Here is a 23,555-nt window from a genome sequence, read left to right as displayed (position 1 = left end):
GGAGATGTTGAGGGGAAAAGTTGTGGAAGAAGACAGAGACTGGACTACATCCAGCAAATAACTGAGGACGTAGATTGCAAGTGCTCCTCCTCGACTTCATCTAAATCTACATCAAAACTCCGCAAATCACATGTAAGTGCCTTGCAGAGAGTTCATAGAACCACCTTCACAATAATTCACAATTATTCCAAACTCTAACAGCGGACGGGAAAACCGAACTGCTATATTTTTCCATGCGAGCTCTGATGTACTTTCTTCTTCTTTGTACAGGCCAACTAAGAACCACGAGATTCAGCTATTTCGTTTGGAGTGGACTTTGACGTTTGCCGAGTAGTTACGCATCCTCTGGCTGTGTCGTTCCTTCCTCTCCTGTGTCCAGGGGGCACCAGTCTTCTTTCTTGGTAGTCTGTCCTGGAACCTCGTTGTCTAAGCTTCTTCCTGAGTACTGTTCGATTCTTCAAGTTTCCCCTGTTATTCCTAGTTCCTGAAGATCTTTATCCACTTCCATCAACCATGGTGACTTCCTCTTTTTCCAGTAACAGACAAGCTGGTTGGTCACTCTGTCACGGTGCATCCTATAAACGTGTCGATAATATGCTAGACATCTTTTCCTAGCCACATCTTCAATTCTTCCACAGTACTTGTAGAGCACTCGCTCTGGTCGCCTTTTATAATTGTCGCCTTTCTTGACTGCCCCAGTATCTTCCTCTCCTGGATTTTGGGCTTTTAGTAAGCCCCTTTCTACTGAGTATTAAACATTCTGAAGCATACAAGTCTTCAGGACGGATGACTGTCTGGTAGTGCTTCAGCTTAGTGTTACGGGAGAGAGATTTTTTATTATAAGCTGGTATGCCGGATCTAGCTTGTTGGCTCGAGTTAATAGTGCTTTTCCTTCAGATAAATTAGGTTCCAGCCATTCTCCCAAGTACTTAAACCCGTTGGTTTTCATGATCTCTCCGTGGTCTAGATGCGATGTACCAGGAGATTCACCTATGTGGGTGATGTACTACGTTTTTTCAAGTGATACGTGACGCCCAAACTTTGCCGCTTGTTGTCTGAGAACGTTGAGTTGTTTCACTGAAGTTTCTATTGAATCTTATAGAAGCGGTAGGTCATCGACAAATGGCGGGCAATCAACATTGAGCCCATTGCACTTGCGTCCCAGAGAGATACCATTCGGAATCCCCTCTCGAGCTAACTCCTTCCGCCACTCTCTTATTACCTTTTCGAGGGCACAGTTAAAGAGGATAGGGGCAGACTATCTCCCTGTCTTACTCCCGATTTTATTTCAAAACTTTCTGAGAGGGTTCCTCTGAACTTAACTTGTGACTTGGTGTTGTTAAAAGTCTGTCGGGTGAAGCTGGTGGTCTTCTCATCTAGCCCTAGTTCTTGCAGAATATTCATTAGAGAAGGTCTATCAACTGAGTCATACGCCTTCTTGAAGTCAACGAAGATGACGACATACTCCTCACCAGACATGTCGTAGCACTGACTTCAGGTTCAGTATCTGTTCAGTACAAGAGCGTCCTCTTCTAAATCCTGCCTGGTATTCCCCTAGCTGTGCGTCCAGTTGAGATTCGGCGCTGTTTACTATGGCCTTGGAGAAAATCTTGTATGTTACAGGTATCAATGAGATTCCTCGATAATTATTGATGTCAGGGATGACTCAAGGCAGAGGTCCCGTCACTAGGTAATGTTTCAGTCTCCCAAATGTTTCTTAGGATTTCCGTCAACTTGCTTACAGTCTTGTCCCCCGCCTGCTTCGATAGTTCGGCCACTATTGACTCTTCTCCTGATGCTTTGTTGCTTTTCAAGGACTGGATGACTTCTATTACTTCTTCTTTCGTCCGTGGTTGCGATTTGGATGCTTGGTGCTGTCCTTGTAATCAAACAATGTGTCAGGTGAGTCACAGTTCAGGACATTCTCGAAGTACATAGCCAGAAGATAGCAGTTGTCTGTATCGTTGTAGGCTAGCTTCCCATCTGGTCCTCTGAAGTGGACTGTAGTGGCTCAGGTTCCCTTCAAACTTATGTAGAAATTCCTGGTGTTACTTTCCTTGAAGTCGTCATCCAGTTGTGTCAATTGGTCTTTTGTGAACTGCCGTTTTACTTGTCTGATGGTTTTGTCAGTTAACTTTCGTTGTTATGTGAACTTGTCTCTGTTCTCTTGTGTCTTTTGCTAGGTCCGCTTCAGCCACGCCATCTGTCTCAGCATCACTGCTTCCTCACAAATAATTGTCCACCCGGAATGTTTCTTTTGCTTCAGTAATGGTGCAGTCTCTGTGGCAATTTTCACTATGTTCTTCCTCAATTCATCGCAATCTCTACTTTCCAGTGATTCCAATTTCTCTGCGAACTCGTTTGCCAGTTGAAAGTTTTTCTATATAAAACTTAGTAAGCTTGAGTTACTTGGTTCTCTTAGCGTTCCTAGGCAGAAATCTCAGCTTAATTTTGGAGAGGTAGTAGTCAGAGTCCAAATTTGCTCTTCTCAACACTTCTACATTGTGGATCTCTCTATGTGATTTCCATGAGATGGCAATATGATCAATCTGAAATTCTCCCAAGAGGCTGTTGGGTGATGTCGATGTCATCTGCTTCCTTGGCTGTCTCTTGAAGGCCATTGACTTCATGACTAAGTTGAAAGCTATGCAGAGTGGCACAAGACGCTCTCCATTTCTGTTGGTCCGTTTGTGAGATGGGTATTCGCCTATGATGTCTCTAAATTTGCGCTCTTCCTCCAACTGCGCTTTGAAATCGCCAACTAGGATGACTGGAATCTTGCTGACAATGTCCTCTAGTTATTCCCAAAACTTGTCAGTACCTTCTGGGTTACACTTATTGTCCTCATCGATGGGAGCGTCAACATTTAGTACAGTGTAGATCTTGTCTGTGCCCCGGAACGTTGGTAGAGACACTCGATTACTGGGGAAGCTGAAGTCAGTTACTGAATCGATCATCTTATGGCTTAAGATGAATCCGGTCCCCAGGCGTGGAACATTCTTCATTTTCTTACGTCCTACCTTTCCTTTAAAAATACGATAGCCCTCTGAAAGAAAGGCATGTTCATCTGTAGAGCGCCAAACGCGGAGGTGGATTTGAAACCACCTGCGGTAGCAACTTCTGTGTGTTTGTCTCAATGATTTCCTTTATTTTATTATCATGATCGTTTCTCCTTATGTAGGTCGGTATCAACTAAATATTTTCGCATTCGTAGGAGAAAGTTGGTGATAGAAATTTCGTGAGAACATTTCACCACAACGACAAACGCCTTTGTTTTAATTATGTTCACCCTAAATCTTGTATCACGTGTGTGACACACTCTGCCATATTCCTCGATAATTCAAAGCGTGCTGCTCCTCTTTGAAAGTTCTCGGTATACTCCTTTAAACCTATCTGATAAGAATCCCCATCGCGCAGTATTACTCCAGAAAAAGGACGGAAAAACTTAGCGTCGGCAGTCACTCTGGTAGATCTGTTACATTATCTAAGTGCTCTGCCAATAAATCGCAGTCTTTGGTTTGCCTTCCCCACAACGTTTTCTGTGTGTTCCTTGCAATTTAAGTTGTTCGTAGTTGTAGCTCTTAGGCGTTTAGTTGAATTCAAGGCCTTTATATTTGGCTGATTTATCGTGTACCGATTTTAGCGCATTTCTTTTAGCACTCACATGGATTTACAATTTTCGCAACGTACAGATATCTTTTCTAAATTGTTTTGAAATTTGTTTTGGTTACTTTACTAGACGATAAATGATCATATCATCTGGAAGGAACCTAATACGGCTGCTCAGATAGTCTCCTAAATCGTTTGTAGTGATAAGAAGCAGCAGAGGACCTGTAACACTACCCTAAGGAACGCCAGAAATCACTTCTGTTTTACTCAACGACTTTCCGTCAGTTATTACGAACTGTGACAGGAAATCACGAATTACTTCACATAACAGTGCACATAAGCACGGAATTTCACTACAAGCCGTTTGTGTGGTGCAGTGACAATAGCCTTCTGGAAATCTAGAAATGAGGAGTGAACTTGAAACCCCTTGTCATTAGCACTCAACACTTCGTGTGAGTAAAGAGCAAGTTGTCTTTCATGAGAACGATGTGTTGACTGTGTGTCAGTAGACCGTTCTCTTCGAGGTAATTTCGTACATGTTCCAAAATCGTGCAGCATATCGACGTTAATGTTATGGGCCTGTAATTTAGTAGACTACTCTAACTACCTTTCTTGAATATTGCTGTGACGAGTGCAATTTTCCAATCTTTGGTTACGGATATTTCGTCGAGCGAGCGGTTGTATATGATTGTTACATACGGAGCTATTGAACTAGCATACTCCTAACGGAACCTAATTGATATACAGTTTGTGCCAAAAGATCTGCTTTTATTAAGCGATTTAAGTTGCTTCATTACTGTGAGGATATCTACTTGTTAGCTACTCATGCTTGCAGCTGTTTTTGATTCGAGTTCTGGAATATTTACTTTGTCTTGTTTGGTGAAGGAACTTCGGAAGGCTGTGTTTAGTAACTCTGCTTTAGCAGTGTTATCGATAGTATATCCATTGCTGTCGCGCAGGGGAGGCATTGATTGTGTCTTATCGCTAGCATAATTTACATACGATCAGAATCTCTTTGGATTTTCTGCGAGTTTTCGAGACAAAGTTTCGTTGTGGCAACACTGGAGATTAGCACAGGAGAGGAATTTGTGGCGCGGCTCACCAGACCAGTCAGAAGGCTGATGACTCCACAAATAAGAAAAAAATGGACAACAAAGCGTCGTTTGAAGTCGGAAAGGAATGTAATTACTCAGAATTTTTCAGGCAGATCATTCCGCAGTTGGGTTCGTGATAGCTGTATTACGTAACGGCAATGCAGTTCTGTTCAGATGGATTGCCAGAGTTGAAGGCAAATTACTGAGATGTCAGTGACTGAGCGGGCGATATAGAAAACAAAGTGCACATAAACACTGCAATTATTTTATTTGATTTTTAGATTTTATACGGCACAATCATAAGAGCAATTCACAATGCCGTTAGCTTTTCCATGCAGCGAAGAGTGCTCTGCAGATTGTCAATTGGCAGAAAGGGGAGACAATGTCACTATGAAATCTATAAAATGTTCTAAGTAACTATTTACGTAATGATTGAAAAGTGTAAAAATATACCTAAAGGAATATGCCGCAAACAGTTTCCAATGCATTGTTAACAGTACTAAAGTTAACAGTAGGTAGAGATCAGGGGTAATAGACGGAGTAGAGTCTTCTCTACGTCTATTCACACACGTTCAAAAAATGGTTCAAATGGCTCTGAGCACTATGGGACTTAACTTCTGAGGTCATCAGTCCCCTAGAACTTAGAACTACTTAAACCTAACTAACCTAAGGACATCACACACATCCATGCCCGAGGCAGGATTCGAATTTGCGACCGTAGCGGTCGCGCGGTTCCAGACTGTAGCGCCTACAACCACTCGGCCACACCGGCCGGCCATTCACACACGTCTATATTCGTGAAGGGAACAGCTATTTCGTCTCATTTTATTGTTGTCTTCATCAGTATAATATGATAAGGTTGTAAGCAATTTTTAAACACTGTAAAAAGTTTAAAACAGTTTTAAATCTCAGCATTTGTGAAGAGAAGTAGGGAGAATGGTGAGATGGCGGGGATCTCCCAGAGCATCATCATTATGCGGTTATGTAAAACAAGGAAATTACTGGACGAGAAAAATAGTTAAGTGCAATAAATCAGTCTAGAAAATGAGTAAAAACAGTTTTATTATGTTTGTTAGCAGACATGAACTTGAAGTGTATTTGAGTTAATGCACAATAAAATGGCACACATACCTCGCACTACTTATACCATTTATCATTTACAGTCAGTCGGATGAATGACCTTCAGTTCTGGAGGCAGGGTTATGTATTGGGAAATAATGAGAGTTAAGATCCAAAATGTGACTATGGATGTAGGGGTAAATCGTATGCGTAATAATTTGGAGACCACAGTCTAGTCTGAATCACTTTAGACAATCGTGCTATTATCGAGCATAGAAAACAAATTACTTGACAAAAATGTCGGGTACACGTTTATGAACTCTGCGTAACGGTCGTTCGCCGTCCTCATAATCTACGGCTGACCATTACACATACAGTTAAGACTTCATTACGAGCAAGGAGCCACATACATTGTCAGACGAAGGAAAAGCTAGTCAATTTAACTACAAACAGCTTTGTGTATTCAAATGCAAACTAATTTTGGAGTTGCTACTGTAGGAGAAATAATTGATCCTTGACGATTTATGCCACCTTTGTTATATATGAAAATGTAATCAGTAGTGTTATTTTCCTGAAAACTAAGATTTCAGTATCTTCCCTTTATAAGCAAGTTACCAGATGTATTTCTTAGAGAGAGGTCGCAGAAATGGTAACATACTTCCTGCTATTACAGCAACCTCATTGCGTACCCCACATTGTAAACTGATGTAAAAGTAGATTTAGATGTCACTTTGTGTCCTTAACCATTTTCTGACTTATTAATAAAAAAACCGCTGTAGTTGCTGTTGACAAGATTACTGCGTCCAGTACCGACTTTGGCGTTTATGGTGGTTATTTTGAAATGGTTGTTATAAATGTCATATGTATGATAGACATGTTATGTTACGATATGTTGACCGGGGACCTAGAAACGAGGGAGAGGCTCCATCCCCGCCGCAGCGACAGTGGTCCACAACCCCACGACGACTACCGCAGTCCACTTCACCTCTCCGCCACCCCACACGGAACCCAGGGTTATTGTGCGGTTTGGCCCCCGGTGCAACCCCCCCCCCCCACCCCTCCCCAGAGGGAATGTCTCACACCAGACGAGTGTAACCCCTATGTTTGCGTGGTAGAGTAATGGTGGTGTACGCGTACGTGGAGAACTTGTTTGCGCAGCAATCGCCGTCATAGAGTAACTGAGGCGGAATAAGAGGAACCAGCCCGCATTCGCCGAGGCAGGTGGAAAACCGGCTAAAAACCATCCTCAAACTGGCCGGCTCACCAGACCTTGACACAAGTCGGCCGGACGGATTCGTGCCGGGGACCAGGCGCTTCTTCCAGCTCCGGAAAGCTGTGCGTTAGACCGGATATGTATAACAAAAGTACAGGTACAATGTATAGCTTACAGTATACTGTAGAGAAGCAAAGTGCAAATGGTAAAAAGTACATGACAGGTTGATTTAAAATGCTACGTGCCCAATGATATCGTGAGAAATAATCGCTTGTCAGGGTTACGTAAGTTGTGTAATTCATTGCAACATAAATATTCTTTGAGTTTAAGAAGATTTACATCTTGACATAATGGTAAATTCCAAAATGATGTTTTACGAATAAGAAGTTAAAACAGTTGTTTTAGATTTAATGAAAGTATGAAACAGCTGCACTTGATGGAGCATCCAAGTAAAGTGTAGAATTATGTCCTCTAGCGTGAAAAGGCTGAACGACAGGGAACTGCGGGGGTCGTTAGTGTAGCTTGGAAGCTTCGTGGACTGCTTAAGAAGCATGTTTATAAATATTTAGTTACAGCTACTAACTTTCGGAGTAACTTTAAAGGGATTATCAACAACAAAACGGCAGATGTCCGATATACTCATACTATTGAGTATGCATTTTCGTTTAGTGTCGTTTCTTCGATTTTTTTCAGACGGTTGTACTTTTGTAATTCTTCGCACATGTCCATTGAGTATCCCTTCTTCATTCTGTGAAGAGTTACGAGATTGTTTTCGATACCGTGTACCATGTGACTCTTCTGCATAGTGTGAATTTCGAAAGTGGATTTATTTCCTGTTTTTTCCTCCTATTTAATTCTGCGTGTTCCTTGAGTCGTATTTTAAAATTCTCTCTCGTTAGTCCAATGTAATTCTTGCATTACGTTGATGTCGTGTAGTAGGAGGTGTAAATGTGAACTATTTTACGATTTTATTAAATCTAAAATGTTACATTTACTCTTTTGTAATTTGGAAGTTACGAATACGCCAAGGCATAAATTCTTTTTAACCCTAAGAATGATTTTGAAATATGCTTGCTTCTAACGATTTCATCGGGCATGTAAAATTTTAAATAAATCTAACTAGTACTTTTATCATTTGGATGTTGCTTCTGTACAGCACAATGTAAGTTATATACTGTGCCAGTACTTTAATTACACACATGCCTTATTTTTCATCCTCTATTATGTACACTTTTTAAACAGGATCAACATTAAAAAACCGGCCGATTGCAGGTACAGATTCCTCGCTGTGAATGTAGGAAAAATGTTCCATGAACTGCGATCCAGAAATGCATCATTGCCACAATAGATGGCGCTGACGAGTGAAAGTTCCTCTGACCACGTGCTGTGTGCTCCTTGTTTGTTCCAATCTGTGTGATTAACACAGCGTACTATAAGCAGCAGAATGGTCCTGTGTTCATGTCGAGAAAAAGCCGAGATGGTGTTTGTGTATGGCCAAGCAGGTGGAAACCGTCGAGAGACAGCATGGCTGTACCTAAACAAGTACCCTCACAGACAGCAACCACATCACGCAACATTTCAAGACCCTTTTGGGTGCTTGTGTGATCGTGAATCCTTCTAGACAGACAAACGTGCAGGGAGGCGGCGGACTGTGTGCGCATCAGATTTGGACAGCCGGATCCTATAGGACGCTGAGACGAACACTGGAACAAGCTGCAGGCAAGTGGCCCACCAACATGGTGTGAGCCAAAGTACGATTTTATGTACCCCTATCACCTCCAACGAGGATTATCAGCAGCGGTTTCACTCTACTAGCTTGATTTTGTCGATGATTTTTACACCAAACCGTCAAAATTGTGGGATTTCAGTCGTCAGTCGCCTTTACCGACAAAGCATTCTTTACCAGAACAGGTTCAAATGGCTCTGAGCACTATGGGACTCAACTGCTGTGGTCATAAGTCCCCTAGAACTTAGAACTACTTAAACCTAACTAACCTAAGGACATCACTCACATCCATGCCCGAGGCAGGATTCGAACTTGCGACCGTAGCGGTTGTGCGGTTCCAGACTGTAGCGCCTTTAACCGCTCGGCCACTCCGGCCGGCACCAGAACAGGCATCATCAGTCTGCATAATCGTCATCTGTAGGGAGGCGTCTAAACAGCATCAGTTCAGCATCAGTGTGTGGGGAGGGATTCATAGCGACCATATACTTGGATCGGTTGTCATTCCACAGTTTCTCGTCAGAGGAACGTACCTGGACTTCCTGCGGAATACTATGCCCGAGCTGTTTGAGGATGTCCCTTTGGCTATACGACAGGTTACGTGGTTTCTGAATGACGGAGCGCCACCCCACTTCCGCATTACATTGCGCCGACACCTAAACAACTTCCTCCTCGGTCGTTGCATAGGACGTGGAGGCCTTGTAGATCACTGGACTTAAACCCCTTGGATTCTTTACCTTTGGGGGCACCTGAAAAGCGTTGCGTATACTGAACCAGTTACTGGTATGTGGACCCTGCAACACTTGGTACACAACACCTATGACGCTATTCGGACAGAAAGCGAAAGAATGCGGCAATCCATGGTGCGACGTGTGAATGCATGCGTTGCGTCCCTTGGAGGCCACAACGAACATCTGTTGTGACGTGGACGCGCTACAGCTCTATACTGTGTCCCGGAATGATTTGTTATCGATGCACGCACACCGTCCATTTCCGGGTACATGTTGATAGGACCAATCTTTCTCCGTTTGCAGTCAGGAAACCGTCCCTGCAGTTTGTCGGTTTTATTAATTATCATTCTGAATATCTGAAATATTTATAGCAGTTATCAGAAACACCTGAAACGGACAAATACGAAGGCGGAACCAGTAGCTGACTCAAGAAAATCCTTAAGAGTAAATGGAGCGATTTTTTATAAAGGGGGGTGGGATCTCAAACGGGCTGACTTGGAGCAGGAGAGGCACCACAGGACATTTTATTTTCTACTGTCTATACTTTTCCAAATAAATTCATAAAACTTTGTCAGCATGACCAGGAAGGATTCAAGATTCAAACTCATAGCAGTGGAAGTGCAAAATCATAACAAAATAATTTTTTTTACATGTGAAATCTCATCATTTTTTCGCTTACTATTGGCTGCATATGTTGCTATAGGTACACTTTTCTTCATAAGTAAGAGAGACTCTTCGATAAATTTTGCACAGCATACAAACCATACTTGCAGGTGTCTGAAACTATAGAATCTTTTTAATTTATAAAAGAATGAATGAGCTGTTACGTTTTAAACTTCATGTTTAGTAAAAAATCAAATTTTGTAGTTAATTATCTCAATTTTTACCACAGTTTTTAATAGATTTGGAAAAGTCTAGAGTTTCATACACCTGTAAATATGTTTTGTATGCTGTGCAAAATTCATCAAAGAATCTCTTACTTGTGAAGAAAAATGTGCCTATGGCAACAAATGCAGCCAACAGTAAGTGAAAAAATGATGAAATTTCATTTCTAAAAAAAAAAATTATTTTGTTATGTTTTTGCACTTCCACTGCTATGAGTATGAATCCTAAATCCTTACTGGTCATGCTGACAAAGTTTTATGAATTTATTTGTAAAAGTATAGACAGTAGAAAATAAAATGTCCTGAGGTGCCTCTCCTGCTCCAAGTCGGCCCTTTTGACGTCCTACCCGCCTTAAGTAAAGAAATCACAGCACCAAACATAACTAGTAACTATTTATAAACATAAGCTTCCGCAACCATTGTCACAGTCAATAATTTTTTTCTAGGTTTGTGACCGCATTGTCAGTATGTAAAACTACCGATGTTCTGGTCACAGTTGCAAGTGACCTTCTTTAGGGTGCAGTAAGGACCGAAACTTCCGTTGTTTTTCATATTGATAATGCGATGAAAAACACAGCAAAATTTAATTGATAGTAACTAGTCGTTCTGTTTGTGGTTTATCCAGCTGAAGAACAGTGGAGTGGCAGAATGCCGTGCTGTGAGATCCACCCCCGCGTGATGACGCCAGAGGACGAGGAGAGGGAGCTGGAGGCGTTCCCCGTGGAGTGGCTGCCACCAGGTGAGATGCAGAGGAGCAGCGAGGTGGCGGCCTTCTACAGCGGGGCCTCCGTCCTCCTCACGGGCGCCACTGGCTTCGTCGGCACCCTCGTGCTCGAGAAGCTGCTGCGCTCCTGCCCCGGCGTGTCCGCAGTCTACGTGCTCGTCAGGGACAAGAGGGGCGTGCCGCTGCGGGAGCGACTACGTTCTCACCTGGAGAAACAGGTGCCAGCGAGCTCGTTCAAATGGCTCTGAGCACTATGGGACTTAACATCTGAGGGAATCAGTCCCCTAGACTTAGAACTACTTAAACCTAACTTAACGTCATCACACACATCCATGCGCGAGGCAGGATTCGAACATGCGACCGTAGCAGCCGCGTGGTTCCGGACTGAAGTGCCTAGAACAGCTCCACCACAGCGGCAGGCATAACACCGAGCCTAAGGGCTATAACGTGCTGTATTGCACCACAAAACTGCTCCTCTAAATACTCTCAATAACAAAATAAATTGCCAGTCGATAGTATCCAAATACACTACTAGCCATTAAAATTGCTACACCACTAAGATGACGTGCTACAGGCGCGAAATTTAACCGACAAGAAGAAGATGCTGTGAAATGAAAATGATTAGCTTTTCAGAGCATTCACACAAGGTTGGCGCCGGTGACGACACCTACAACGTGCTGACATGAGGAAAGTTTCCAACCGATTTCTCGTACACAAACAGCAGTTGACAGTCGTTGCCTAGTGAAAGGTTGTTGTGATGCCTCGTGTAAGGAGGAGAAATGCGTACCATCACGTTTCCGACTTTGATAAAGGTCGGATTGCAGCCTATCGGGATTGCGGTTTCTCGTATCGCGACATTGCTGTTCGCATTTGTCGAGATCCAATGACTGTTAGCAGAATATGGAATCAGTGGGTTCAGGAGGGTAATACGGAACGCCATGCTGGATCCCAACGGCCTCCTAACACTAGCAGTCGAGATGACAGGCATCTTATCCGCATGGCTGTAACGGATCGTGCAGCCACGTCTCCATCCTTGAATCAACAGATGGGGACGTTTGCAAGATAACAATCATCTGTACGACCAGTTCGAAGACGTTTGCAGCAGCAGGGACTATCAGCTCCGAGACCATGGCTGGGGTTACCCTTGACACTGCATCACAGACAGGACCGCCGGCGATGGTGTACTCAACGACGAACCTGGGTGCACGAATGGCAAAACGTCATTTTGTCGGATGAATTCAGGCTATGTTTACAGCATCATGATGGTCGCATCCGTGTTTGGTGACATGGCGGTGAACACACATTGGAAGCATATTATTCGTCATTGCCATACTGGCGTATCACACGGTGTGATGGTATGGTTGCCATTGGTTATACGACTCGGTAACCTCTTGTTCGCGTTGACGGCACTTTGAGCAGTGGACCTTACAATTTAGATGTGTTACGACCCGTGGCCCCACCCTTCATTCGATCCCTGCGAAACCCTACATTTCAGCAGGATAATGCACGACCGCATGTTGTAGGTCCTTTTGCGGGCCTTTCTGGATACGGAAAATGTTCGACTGCTGCCCTGGCCAACACATTCTCCAGATCTCTCACCAATTGAAAACGTCTGGCCAATAGTGGCCGCACAACTGGCTCGTCACATTACGCCAGTAACTACTATTAATGAACTGTGGTATCGTGTTGAACCTGCATGGGCAGCTGTACCTGTACACGCCATCCACGTTATGTTTGATTCAATGCCCAGGCGTATCAAGGCCGTTATTACGGCCAGAGGTGGTTGTTCTGGGTACTGATTTCTCAGGATCTATGCACTCAAACTGCGTGGAAATGTAATCAGATGTCAGTTCTAGTATAATATATTTGTCCAATGAATACCCGTTTATCATCTGCATTTCTTCTTGCTGTAGCAATTTTAATGGCCAGTAGTGTAGAATGTCATCTCGTGTATCTGTTGACAAATACTAATGATTTACAAAATTAATCAAAAGGAAGCCTTAAAATTGGGTACATCTGTAACCACCCATTGATGGGACAATACGTTACGTGACGGAGTAACGCCAAGGCCGCGATCAGGCAGGACTGACACCCCTCAGTCACGGGTTGTTTGGTTGGAGATGCACTCCACTGTGCGCAAAGGCGCTAATTTTTGTCATTAACAATGAAGCATTTACTGTTCCACGTTCCACTGTGTATCCATTAACGTCAGTGAGCAATGGCAGCGCCCAGCGACGGTGCACACCGGGCCATCTCGACCACTGCAGCGGTACAGGCACGTACTCAATACTGTTGACTTTAGTTATCCTTCTTTGCTCCAAATCAGGCCGAACCCAATCCTCCACTTAATATACTCTTGACATCACTCCTCTAAGCTCAGTAAACAGGTTATTTTACTATTATTTTCGTTTTCTTAGTCATTACGTATACACTAGCGTTACTTTTTCCCTTAACGTAGAACACACGTACTCAAATTCATTGTCTCGTTTCCACCTCACATAGTTAGGAACATATTATTTTTATACTTCGATAACTATTTTTTATTCGCTACTGGTAATCCAGCTAACAGGTACCTGATGACGTGTTGATCCTGAACGACATACAGGTTTTCGTCCAATGAAGATGGTGATTACACAAATCGCCATTAGAACCACTACAGTTCTGAAAATTGTGACACTTGCGATAATCGTGACGCTGACTATTATGACAGTGTTACACATGCTGGAGCATCGGTTCTGCTGACATTCGACCCTCCTGTGATGCTACTACATCTTCAAATAAACGTAGGAAATTCGGGCACGAAGTATCACCCAGCAAGGTTAAATTCTGACCAGACAATATATACGATGTCTTCTGCTGCCTATACAAAACTGGCTCTGTCAAATTAATAGTAAATGTACCAGTGGCTGTAGCAAGGAGACAGTATTTCATGACCACTAATTATTATCCTGCCATTCTGAAATTCCATTCTACTCATGCCCTTTCGATTTCCATGTTCATAGCAGTTTATCACTTCTGGGCAAAAGTCGCATGCATGCCCACTCTGTGTCAATAACGATGTGGTGACAACACTTCCCTTTTACGCTCAGTTGTTTCCGTCTCTTCCAAGAACAGTTCTACCTCACATGCCTTTTCTCCAGTCTGAACCATTCTAGTTGCTCAGATCGTAACACTTTTTTTGTGACACTCCCATAGCTGCTCAACGTATATACTGCTCCTGACCCGAAGAGGTGTATGACAACCAAAAGCGTCACACACATCCTCGACGCAGCTAGTGACACGTCACCTGGTAGAAAGGAATCTGTAACTTTTTCCTGTGTCAAAAAAGTGCATTATTACAGTTAACCATATACTGAAAACGCTGGTATTACCCCTGTCTCCCAATGCAAAACATTATCAAAATTTCTCCCAAAATACACAATTCATAATAAAATAAAAAATAAACACATAACACCCCAAACAAACAACATAAAACAGATTACTATGATACACTATGATGATGTCTATGTGCATCACGTAGTTTGTGTGACCTCGTCAGCTTCTTCCGCTTTTCAAATTGGTATCCTGGGCTAATGACGATATAGGCAATTGTGGCAAAGTATCTATAGATCCTTCATATGGCTTCATTCATCCCACAACATCAATAGCAGTTTCTATTGGTAATTGCAAGTTAACATTGTCAAGTAGTGTCATTTCTATGAGCCGATGTTGTCCTTTGTATAAGGTTAAGAACATCATTGTCCTACCCTTATGTGTGTAGGGATTTGTTACTTAAACCCGCCAACGTACTTGACAGTGGATGACCTACCCAAATGTTATCCTGGCCCTTTTAACGCTTGATCCTTTGTATTCGCTTTTTTCACTCTCTGTCAAATATCACGTAAGATTTACGAAGATGTCTTCACTGAAAGCCCGATTCTTCCATCCCCCGTCTTCACTACAAGAAAGGGAGAAGGTATTTTCCTGCTGTACACCACCTTATATTGTGACAGACCAGACGCACTATTAATTTTAGAGTTTTACTGAGAAATGACGACTGGAAGATAAACATCCCAGTCGTCATGATAGGTATTCATAAAAGGACTCACCATCCTTGCCCTTCGGCAATGCTCACATCCTACACTTGCAAAACTCAAACCCTTCTACTTAAATTATTGGTGTTACTATGCTTTTTCCCACATTTATGTACCTCCTCATAATCAAAATCGCTTAGTTTCAAAGCACACGATTCCAACTTACTCAGTGGATCCTTTAGGCCCAGTAACCACTTAGTCTGTTACAACGACAAACGTTATGCCATATAAGTAACAACTCAAGCACTTCACACCATAAATAGCCATAAACACCTCTTTCTCTGTCATAGAATAATTCTGCTCCACTTTATTCTGTCGTCTTGATGGTTATGCTACAAGGTGTTCTTTACCATCCAAATCCTGACAAAGAAAACATCCAGCCTCTAGATTACTTGCATGACATGATAAAATAAATTCCCTACTAACATCTGGAAGTACCAATACTGAACTCGCTGTTAATGCCTGTTTTAAATTCTGATACACAGTTTCACTGTCACCTGATCACTGAAACGTCACTTCTTTGCCCAACACCATAGTCAACAGTTCAGGAATTTCAATAAAGTAGTTACAGAGCCCAAAAAACGTCTGAAGCTGTTTTGTTACCTGTGGTGGCATAAAATCACAGACTGCGTAAATGGAATTTGGATCAGTTTTGACAACCTCCTGCTTAACCACATGACCTAAGTAAACCACTTGCGTTGCTGCAAGGTGATATTTTTCGATACCGAGCATCAATGATACTATGAACAACCTCTTGAAGACTTCCTCCAGCCTCTGCACATGCTCTTCCATATTCTAACAAAATATAATGATACCACTGAGATGAACCGTCTACTTTTTTGGTTTTAGTCCTCTGAGTTCTCCGACTAGTAGATTCTGGAAGGTAGTCGGTGCATTCTTAAGAGCAAATGGCATTCCACAGCATTGATAATGGGCCTAAGGTACTGTAAAAGTGGTCTTCGGATGGTCCTGAACCACTTCCAACTGATGACAGCCACTTCTCACACTGACCCATCTTGTCCACAGTCTCCGTCGTATTTGGTGTTGTATGTGCATCTGTAGTAGTCATTGCATTCAGGTAGCAGTAATTATGACAAAACGTGCATTATTTCGTGCCATCTGATGATTTTTTGTGACAGTGGCGATGCTTGTACCTTGCAGCGATGCAACACTAGCAGATTCCCAGCTAAAACAAGATTCCTCAGAGTTCGATAGTGTACTGCAAAAGGTCAGTTTTTACATGATATTTGCTTATAAATTCAAGTCGCAAGATCACACAGTATCTCTCACTGACATGTGACAACTCCTCCACGTAGTCCTGAAAATTCCTCGCTCCAGTAGTGAAACTGAGCACTGTCGATCCCTCATGAAGCTACATCATTCTGACCCATTCCATGTAATTTATATCGTGGAGTCCAAATTAGCTACCGACATACGAGTCGCTCTACTTACAAAAAACTATGCTCCATTCCATTAACTACGGTCTCCAGGCAACGCTCCACCAGTGCAGTGGATTTTTCGGTGTTCTGTTTTACTGGGAACGCCATCCGACGTTTGCGGAATTCCCATTGGCTAATGAACACTTGTTCTGACGCTATCAATTCTGATTATTACTGTGACACTCAAGCGCCTACTAGCGCGCTACCGCACATCTTTAACACCAAGGTCGCCGACACAGTTTCTTCATGTGGCGTGAGCGCAGAGATTTACAAACTCGGACGAAGAAAATATCCATCTATCCCAACCCCTTCCTCCAGTTTTGCAACCACTATAACAGCAGAATGTGGATAGTCATCCCTCACACTGCTGAACATATCCACTAGCAATCCTATCCCAAACACACCCAACGCCCTGTTTTCAACTGCTTGCAAAATAAATCTACCCATTTCCACATTCTGCGTTAATTCATACGCATGGAAGTTGACTTCACGGAATTTATCCTAAAATGCCTCAATTGATTTCTTATGTTTCTGTGACAGACTATTAAGAAACTCTCTGAAAAACCTTTCTCTGTCGTCTTCTTTTTTTTTTCGTCATTGTATATTCCCTACTCAAAGTGCTCCAACTTCTGTGCTTTATTCAGTCTTTCATGGTAAAAGACGTATGAGATTGATTCGCTAACCAAACGTAGCCTGGTCATATTCAAACATGTTTCATCCAACCAATTCCATATCTAAGCGGCAGCCTTTAGATCACTAACAGAATCAACGCAAGAAATGTGTACAGGAAATAGCACCTTCGCCCTTACTGGCTCCACTTGCCTATGCATCTCTATGGAGGCTGTTCGCCCACTTGCTGCGCAATACGCCGTTATATTTTTGCAGTTCAGTTACTTGGTTCTCCAGGGCTTCAGTCGTCTCCTGTGCACACGCTGCTCATGTTTCCGCCATTTGTGAAACCTCCAACCAATTACACAACAGCAAAATTACGTGACAGCACACAAATATGATGCAAAGTTCACTAGACCTTACGCCCTACTATAGCCCAACGAGATTTAGAACACTGATGTGCCAGGAAGCGACAAATGTAATATTTTTATAGGAACTGTCTCGCATGCGCTGCTATTGTGAGCCATGGATGACCTCACTTGATCTGCTTCTCTTGGCTTGTAAGCTTTCTAATCACCTCAGGTTATTTTGATAGTTGCCATCGATAGACCATACAGTCTGAAGAGTATTACAGTTCTTGCCACAGCACGCAATGTGTTTGCTCCTGTCTTTGGAATAACAACTTAGATGTATTTATGTGACTCCTGTTACCAAAAGACTATATGACTCACAAACACTGCACAAGTTCCGACCAGTCGTTTGCTGCTGTTGCACAGCAGAATAGAAAGTAGGTGCAGGAATAAAATTTGGTTGGAACTGACGTGCTGCCAAGTCAAGCACGTCCATTGAGTGCGCAGTGTAGGTGTAACCAATGCCATCACTTAAAAGAACAGAAGTGCAAACAAGCAGTGACATCATTGCGTCACAGTGTGCAAGAGGGAACGTCACGAACACCAGAACCGGCACTTATATGACACTGCATGGCAGACACAACGCTGTAATGGGGCTGTGTGTAGTAACTTCACCTAGAGATGACACAACAACGCCTTTTGGGCTGCAAATTTTCTATAAAGGAACTCTGTGACATCATCAAGTTAAACATTAGGCTAGGCAGGAGCGATGACAGGCTCAGAAAACAGAAGCACCAGTTACTGACTCGTATAAAACCCTCACCCTCTTTCACTCTGGCCACTCCATCGGCATCACTGATACTGATGAAAGGCCATCTCCGCTACTTCAAGGATGAACTGTTGAGTACAGTGAAGTGTCACCAGTCGCCACCAGCTCAAGGTCAACAGTTACAATTGTGCAGCTGTCTGGCTGTGGAGGGAATTTCAAATCTGCGAGCTGCATTCCTACCGGTCACATCTACGTCTACTCGAAGATGAGGGCCAGGCCAATCTTCCATGAATGAACAACCGATCTACCTGTCTGTGAGCTGTTCAGTTTAGGGACAGGGTGTATGCGCCGCCACTCCTAGGCAGTCCATATACTGCCATATGTTGAGACTGCCTCCTGGGCTGTTCTTTGTGTCACTGTTGGGTCTGTCGCCTACACGTCATCTCGACAACCAACAACAGGGCCACGTAAATTCCTGGGGCCAACCCAGAGCGTAGCTTCGCTTAACGAGAACGCTGTGACTCCGACAGACGCCTACACCCATGCTGGGCTGCTGCGACACGCCCACCACCCTTCCTAAAACGGAGGCCTGCTTCAGCAGATCCCTCTCCGAGCGCTGACTGCTACCCTGTGCCTCAGGACAAGAAAAGGTTCGGCATGGCCGCCACCACATGGCACTTTGAGGCAGATAGAGTGACTGTAAAACCCTAGGAACCAAATGAGTGTTAAATGAATCATGTCTCATAAGAATCCAGCAGTCCACAGGACTCTGTCACTACACATCTGCTCGAGTTCCTTACATTCATGTAGAAGGTCGCATCTACTGGGCTCCTAAAAATTTGGTGTCAGAAGACCCTGCAGTCATACAAATTTGGGGCTATAAGCTGTGATTCTGAAGTCCTGCGGATTTGGCGCCAGGCGTGCTGACGGCTGTCACTGCTATCGACGAGCCACGTCAGCACATCAGCAGCGATCGACATGTGTCATTAAGTGGCACAATGACTGACCAGTGTTTGTTTGCTTGTTTTCTTCCTTCTTTTATTTTGGAGCCATGTTGAGTAAGAAGTATTTGCATTCTAACTTGAGAGTGACATTGCTGAGAGCACAAAAACCTGCAGAATTATTGCAGTTATTTGGTAACTAGAGGGGAGAGTACTTACGGCCAAGTAGGTGCCAGTACTGTAGTCTATCAGGGCACGAATCACCATCTAATAAACAGTGCCACCAAGGTGTAAGACCTGTAGACGCGTGGCAGTGTTCTGAGTCCCACTGGGTTTGACATGAGGGACAGATTAATTTAGTTTTACTTGCTCATTGATATTGCTTCGGTATACTAGTTTTTCACTTGTTCTCGATTGTAATTCAAAACAGGGGTTACGCAATGGCCAGAAACACATGCAGCAACTTTCAATCTAGCCACTGAAGTTTTGACATTCGGTAGCCACGTTACTTTAGGATGAAACAGAGCGAAACCAGGCTTGCGAATGCCTGTATAGGGAACTGGAAATATTATGCACCGCAACTGGGCTGATCCAATCGCCGAGAGGCGATACCAAGGCGATATAATAAGCGTATCTGCCCCAGCCATTGATCCGATGGCTGCTAGTCTCATTACACCTTTTCGGGAAAAATTTTGGAAATTTCTGGTGAGATGTTATTGGATAAAACTGCTGAGGTTTACGGTCCCTAAGCGTACACACTGCTTAATCTAACTTAAGCTAACTTACGCTAAGGACAACACACACACACCCATGCCCGAGAGAGGACTCGAACCTCCGACGGGGTAAGCCGCGCGGACCGTGACAAGGCGCCCCAGACCACTCGGCTACCCCGCGCGGTTTTTCGGGAAAACTCCCGAGGCTGTATCTGCCTTTCTGTATGATATGAGGGAAGGAGCTCACCCAGGGAATTGGTCCGATGTGACGTGCCCGTCGGTGGCTAAGTTATGGGTAACAGGTGACGCTACAACGTATGTCAGATACCACGAAGATCTTAGTAAAATTCAGGCATTTGACCATCTGGCCGATGGGCTTACACAACGTTATCATAACCAAACAGTGCTACATTTTTCAGCGAAAAGCTCGTGACATTAACATAAAATGACAATGCGTAGAGGTGTTCTCTGACAGAAATCACGAGAAGAACTAGCAGACTTATGAACTGACACACAGTGCTAAGGCGGATAGAAATCTACTGCAGGAAGCAGAAAATAAGGCTTTATGCGTGTTTTTGAAGGGTATTTCAGCAGATATGTCACAACAGATGAGGACAGAAAATCCTTATGATTCGTCATAAACTATTAGGATTGCTACGCAGTTTGAGGAAAGAGATATTGTTGCTCAGAAACGGAATGGCCGTGGCGTTTTCTCCTCTGGCGTCAGATGCTACATGTGTGGACGAGGGGGTCACGTGAAGCAGCAATGTCGCCGGGCAGAGTGCTCTTGGGCATAAGGCAGACGATTGCAAAATTAGGAAGCAGGAGAAGAATTATTTATATGAACAAATATTTAAAGTAGTTACTGATCATGCTTCCCTTAGGTGGCTATTGGGACTGAAAGACGCTTCTAGCAGAATAGCATGGTGTGCACTGAAGCTGAGCGAGTTTAATTATGAAGTGACGCATAAACCAGGGAAGACACGCACTAATACGGACATGCTAAGCAGGAAATTTGCAGCTCTGCAGGCACTAGGCACAAACTTGTCAAAATGGCAAATGAAACAAGCAGCTGACATATACTGTCAGGTTTTAGGGTGCAGCCACAGTTCGTGACACACAGCAGTTTGCTCTGCAGAAGTGCAAAGTGTAGTATGCACATGGAGGGTCCTGCATTGATCAGAAATTAAATACTGCAACAAGCACATGACCACCTGACGGTGGGTCACGAGCGATGTAAACCGACAAGACGGATGTGGAGCCGAAATAATGTATCATTTATTGTACTGTATCATTTAACAGAATAGAAGCTAAAATCAGTATATTGTGACAACTATAGATCACTTTTCCCGGTCTGTGGCAATGACAGAAATTCCAGACAAGCATGTAAGCAGGATCACAAACGAGATGGTTAACAATTGGATACTAACATTGTCGTGCCCAATACTGTAAATACAGATCCAGGTACAAATTTTTATGTCAGACCTGCTGAAGCAGTTACGCCGGCTGCTTCATACCTGAAAACTTCGCAGCGGTCCTTTCCATACATGAACAAAAAGGCTTAGTTGTAAAATTTCGAAAATTTAAATCATTGTATGAGTAGTCAGCCTGATAACATGGACATGTAACTACGTTACGTCGTGTCAACATATAATTCTAAAGTACACACAAGTGCAGTTCTTTCACCATACAAGATGATATAAGACGGGATGTTGCCATCTCGTTTCCATGTTATGAAAATTAAATTAAGTGCTAATGAGGAATCGGTGGAGAAAAATAAGGAAACGATTAAGAGAAGTTTGGTAGAAGGTCAAACAAGCGAATACAAAGTCATTCAAACATCAGGAAATGATGGCGGTATGTGGGGGGAAGTTGTTGCAATATTGAGTGGATCAGTGTGTGTTGGTAAAAAACCTGTAAAGATCAAAATGAAGAACAACAAGGAAGTTTTTAATTAAGTATCAGGGACAACAGCGAGTAGCAGAGATGATTTCACCCGTAAATCTGAAGGTGCAGCTTCCAACGAAGACATCGATTTCCATAAATACAAGCCAAGCCACACCCTTCAGCTGAGTGGCAGACAACCTGCCACAAATTCCAACACCACAGCCCGCCATGAGAGTGATCGGAAAAGTCTCAGAAATAAATGACTGTTAATTGAATGTTGATCCATTGGGGTTGAAGCGTAGATATCTTTTATAATGGATGTGTTAGTAGAAGTCACTTCAAATCTATCGCTAAATTCTAGAGTCCCCTTTCCTGTATAAATCATTTTCCCTACCCTATGATCTTGACTAACCTTCTTTTCTTATATCTCTCTTCACTCTTAAGGATATCCAAACGCATTGACACGCCGCTTCCAGATCTTGGGGAGACGAGTCCGATCAGGTAATATTAACGGCAAGTACTGTTGAGTTGGCCAGCATGAATGAGGTTTTTAGATGGTTTTCACATCGCACTAGATAAGTACTAGGCTGGTACCCGCATCCAAAATCAGATAAAAACCAACAAAATTTTTAGACAACATTATTGCACTTGCACATAGGTTTAACTCTACATGTAGAAAGTAGGGTAGCAGAGATTGTGTCCGATGGGTGAATGATGACCTTAGATGTTTAGTCGTTTTAAATTCTTAACCAGCAGCAGCAGCAGTCTTTGTCCCCCTATAACGATGTTATTCTCACGACATACTACGAATTTTTTTTTCTTTCTTAGGATATTTGGTCAGTTACCTTATGTAAATAGTGTCTGACAACAAACGTTAAGCACCCAGAGGACATGGTCGGATATGAACTTTTTACACATACACACTGTCGACGGACATTTAAATGATTAGATTTGCAATTTGGCAAGTAGAACAGCCACCAGACTACATTTGTTTTGATCGTGTTTACTGTTGTTACGAGTACTGGTTGAGTTTATAAGGGACGTGAACAACGTCAGATGGTAGGTGGTCGCTGTGAAGGACGCGGAGATGCTTATTATAGGTCTCCATTTGTCGATGCAGTCGAATTTCGTAATATCCAGATTTGTGGGGCATTCAGATGTGACAGTGGTCCAATGTTGTAGTGCATGGGAATGTAAGACTGCACTTATTCGTCATCGAGATTTTGGTCAGCGATGTATGACCACCTCAAGGTAGGATATCATAATCCCTATTGCACATAATCGCAACCATTTTCCTCAATTGCTAACTTCAGTCATGTTTTACCATAAATACAAGAAAACTTCCGTCGTTTGCAACTGAAATTTATTCTTGTGTAACACAGATATTTCGCCTATTCACGTTGGGCATTTTCACTAGTCCGTTATACAAATACAATTATGTAATTATACCTATTTTGGTATATGATCTGTAGTAGTTTTTCAGCAGTTTTTTATATTTAATTGTTTCTGTTTATAATTATACGATTATCTTTCATCCTTACATTCATTTTGAGTCCTGTTCATGTAGCCATTTGTTATTTTATACATGCTAGATGTACATAGTACAGGTTTCTCCCAGTAAAAATTTCTATACAAATAACCTATACTGCAGTAAACTGCGCTTGCTTTCATTGATTAGTCACGATTGAAGGATCATGGGAATGCATGAAGGGATAGTGGAGTTTGGTGTCGGGATGG

The 23,555-nt window shown here is 43.0% G+C and overlaps 1 protein-coding gene across 2 annotated transcripts in view; it reads left to right on the top strand.

Moving 5' to 3' along the window:
- The window catches only part of LOC126455446 (fatty acyl-CoA reductase 1-like), a 238,813-nt gene that overhangs the window by 31,784 nt on the left and 183,474 nt on the right, over nt 1-23,555 (top strand). For both annotated transcript variants that reach the window (XM_050091196.1, XM_050091197.1), the window contains exon 2: nt 10,939-11,255. In XM_050091196.1, coding sequence (XP_049947153.1) covers nt 10,962-11,255 — 294 coding nt within the window. In that variant the 5' untranslated portion in view covers nt 10,939-10,961. The remainder of the gene's footprint in view (nt 1-10,938; nt 11,256-23,555) is intronic.

The sequence above is a fragment of the Schistocerca serialis genome, chromosome 2 (genome assembly GCF_023864345.2).
Source record: "Schistocerca serialis cubense isolate TAMUIC-IGC-003099 chromosome 2, iqSchSeri2.2, whole genome shotgun sequence".
In the NCBI taxonomy this organism is placed as follows: Eukaryota; Metazoa; Arthropoda; class Insecta; order Orthoptera; family Acrididae; genus Schistocerca; species Schistocerca serialis.
This window is presented reverse-complemented; position numbering and strand designations above follow the sequence as displayed.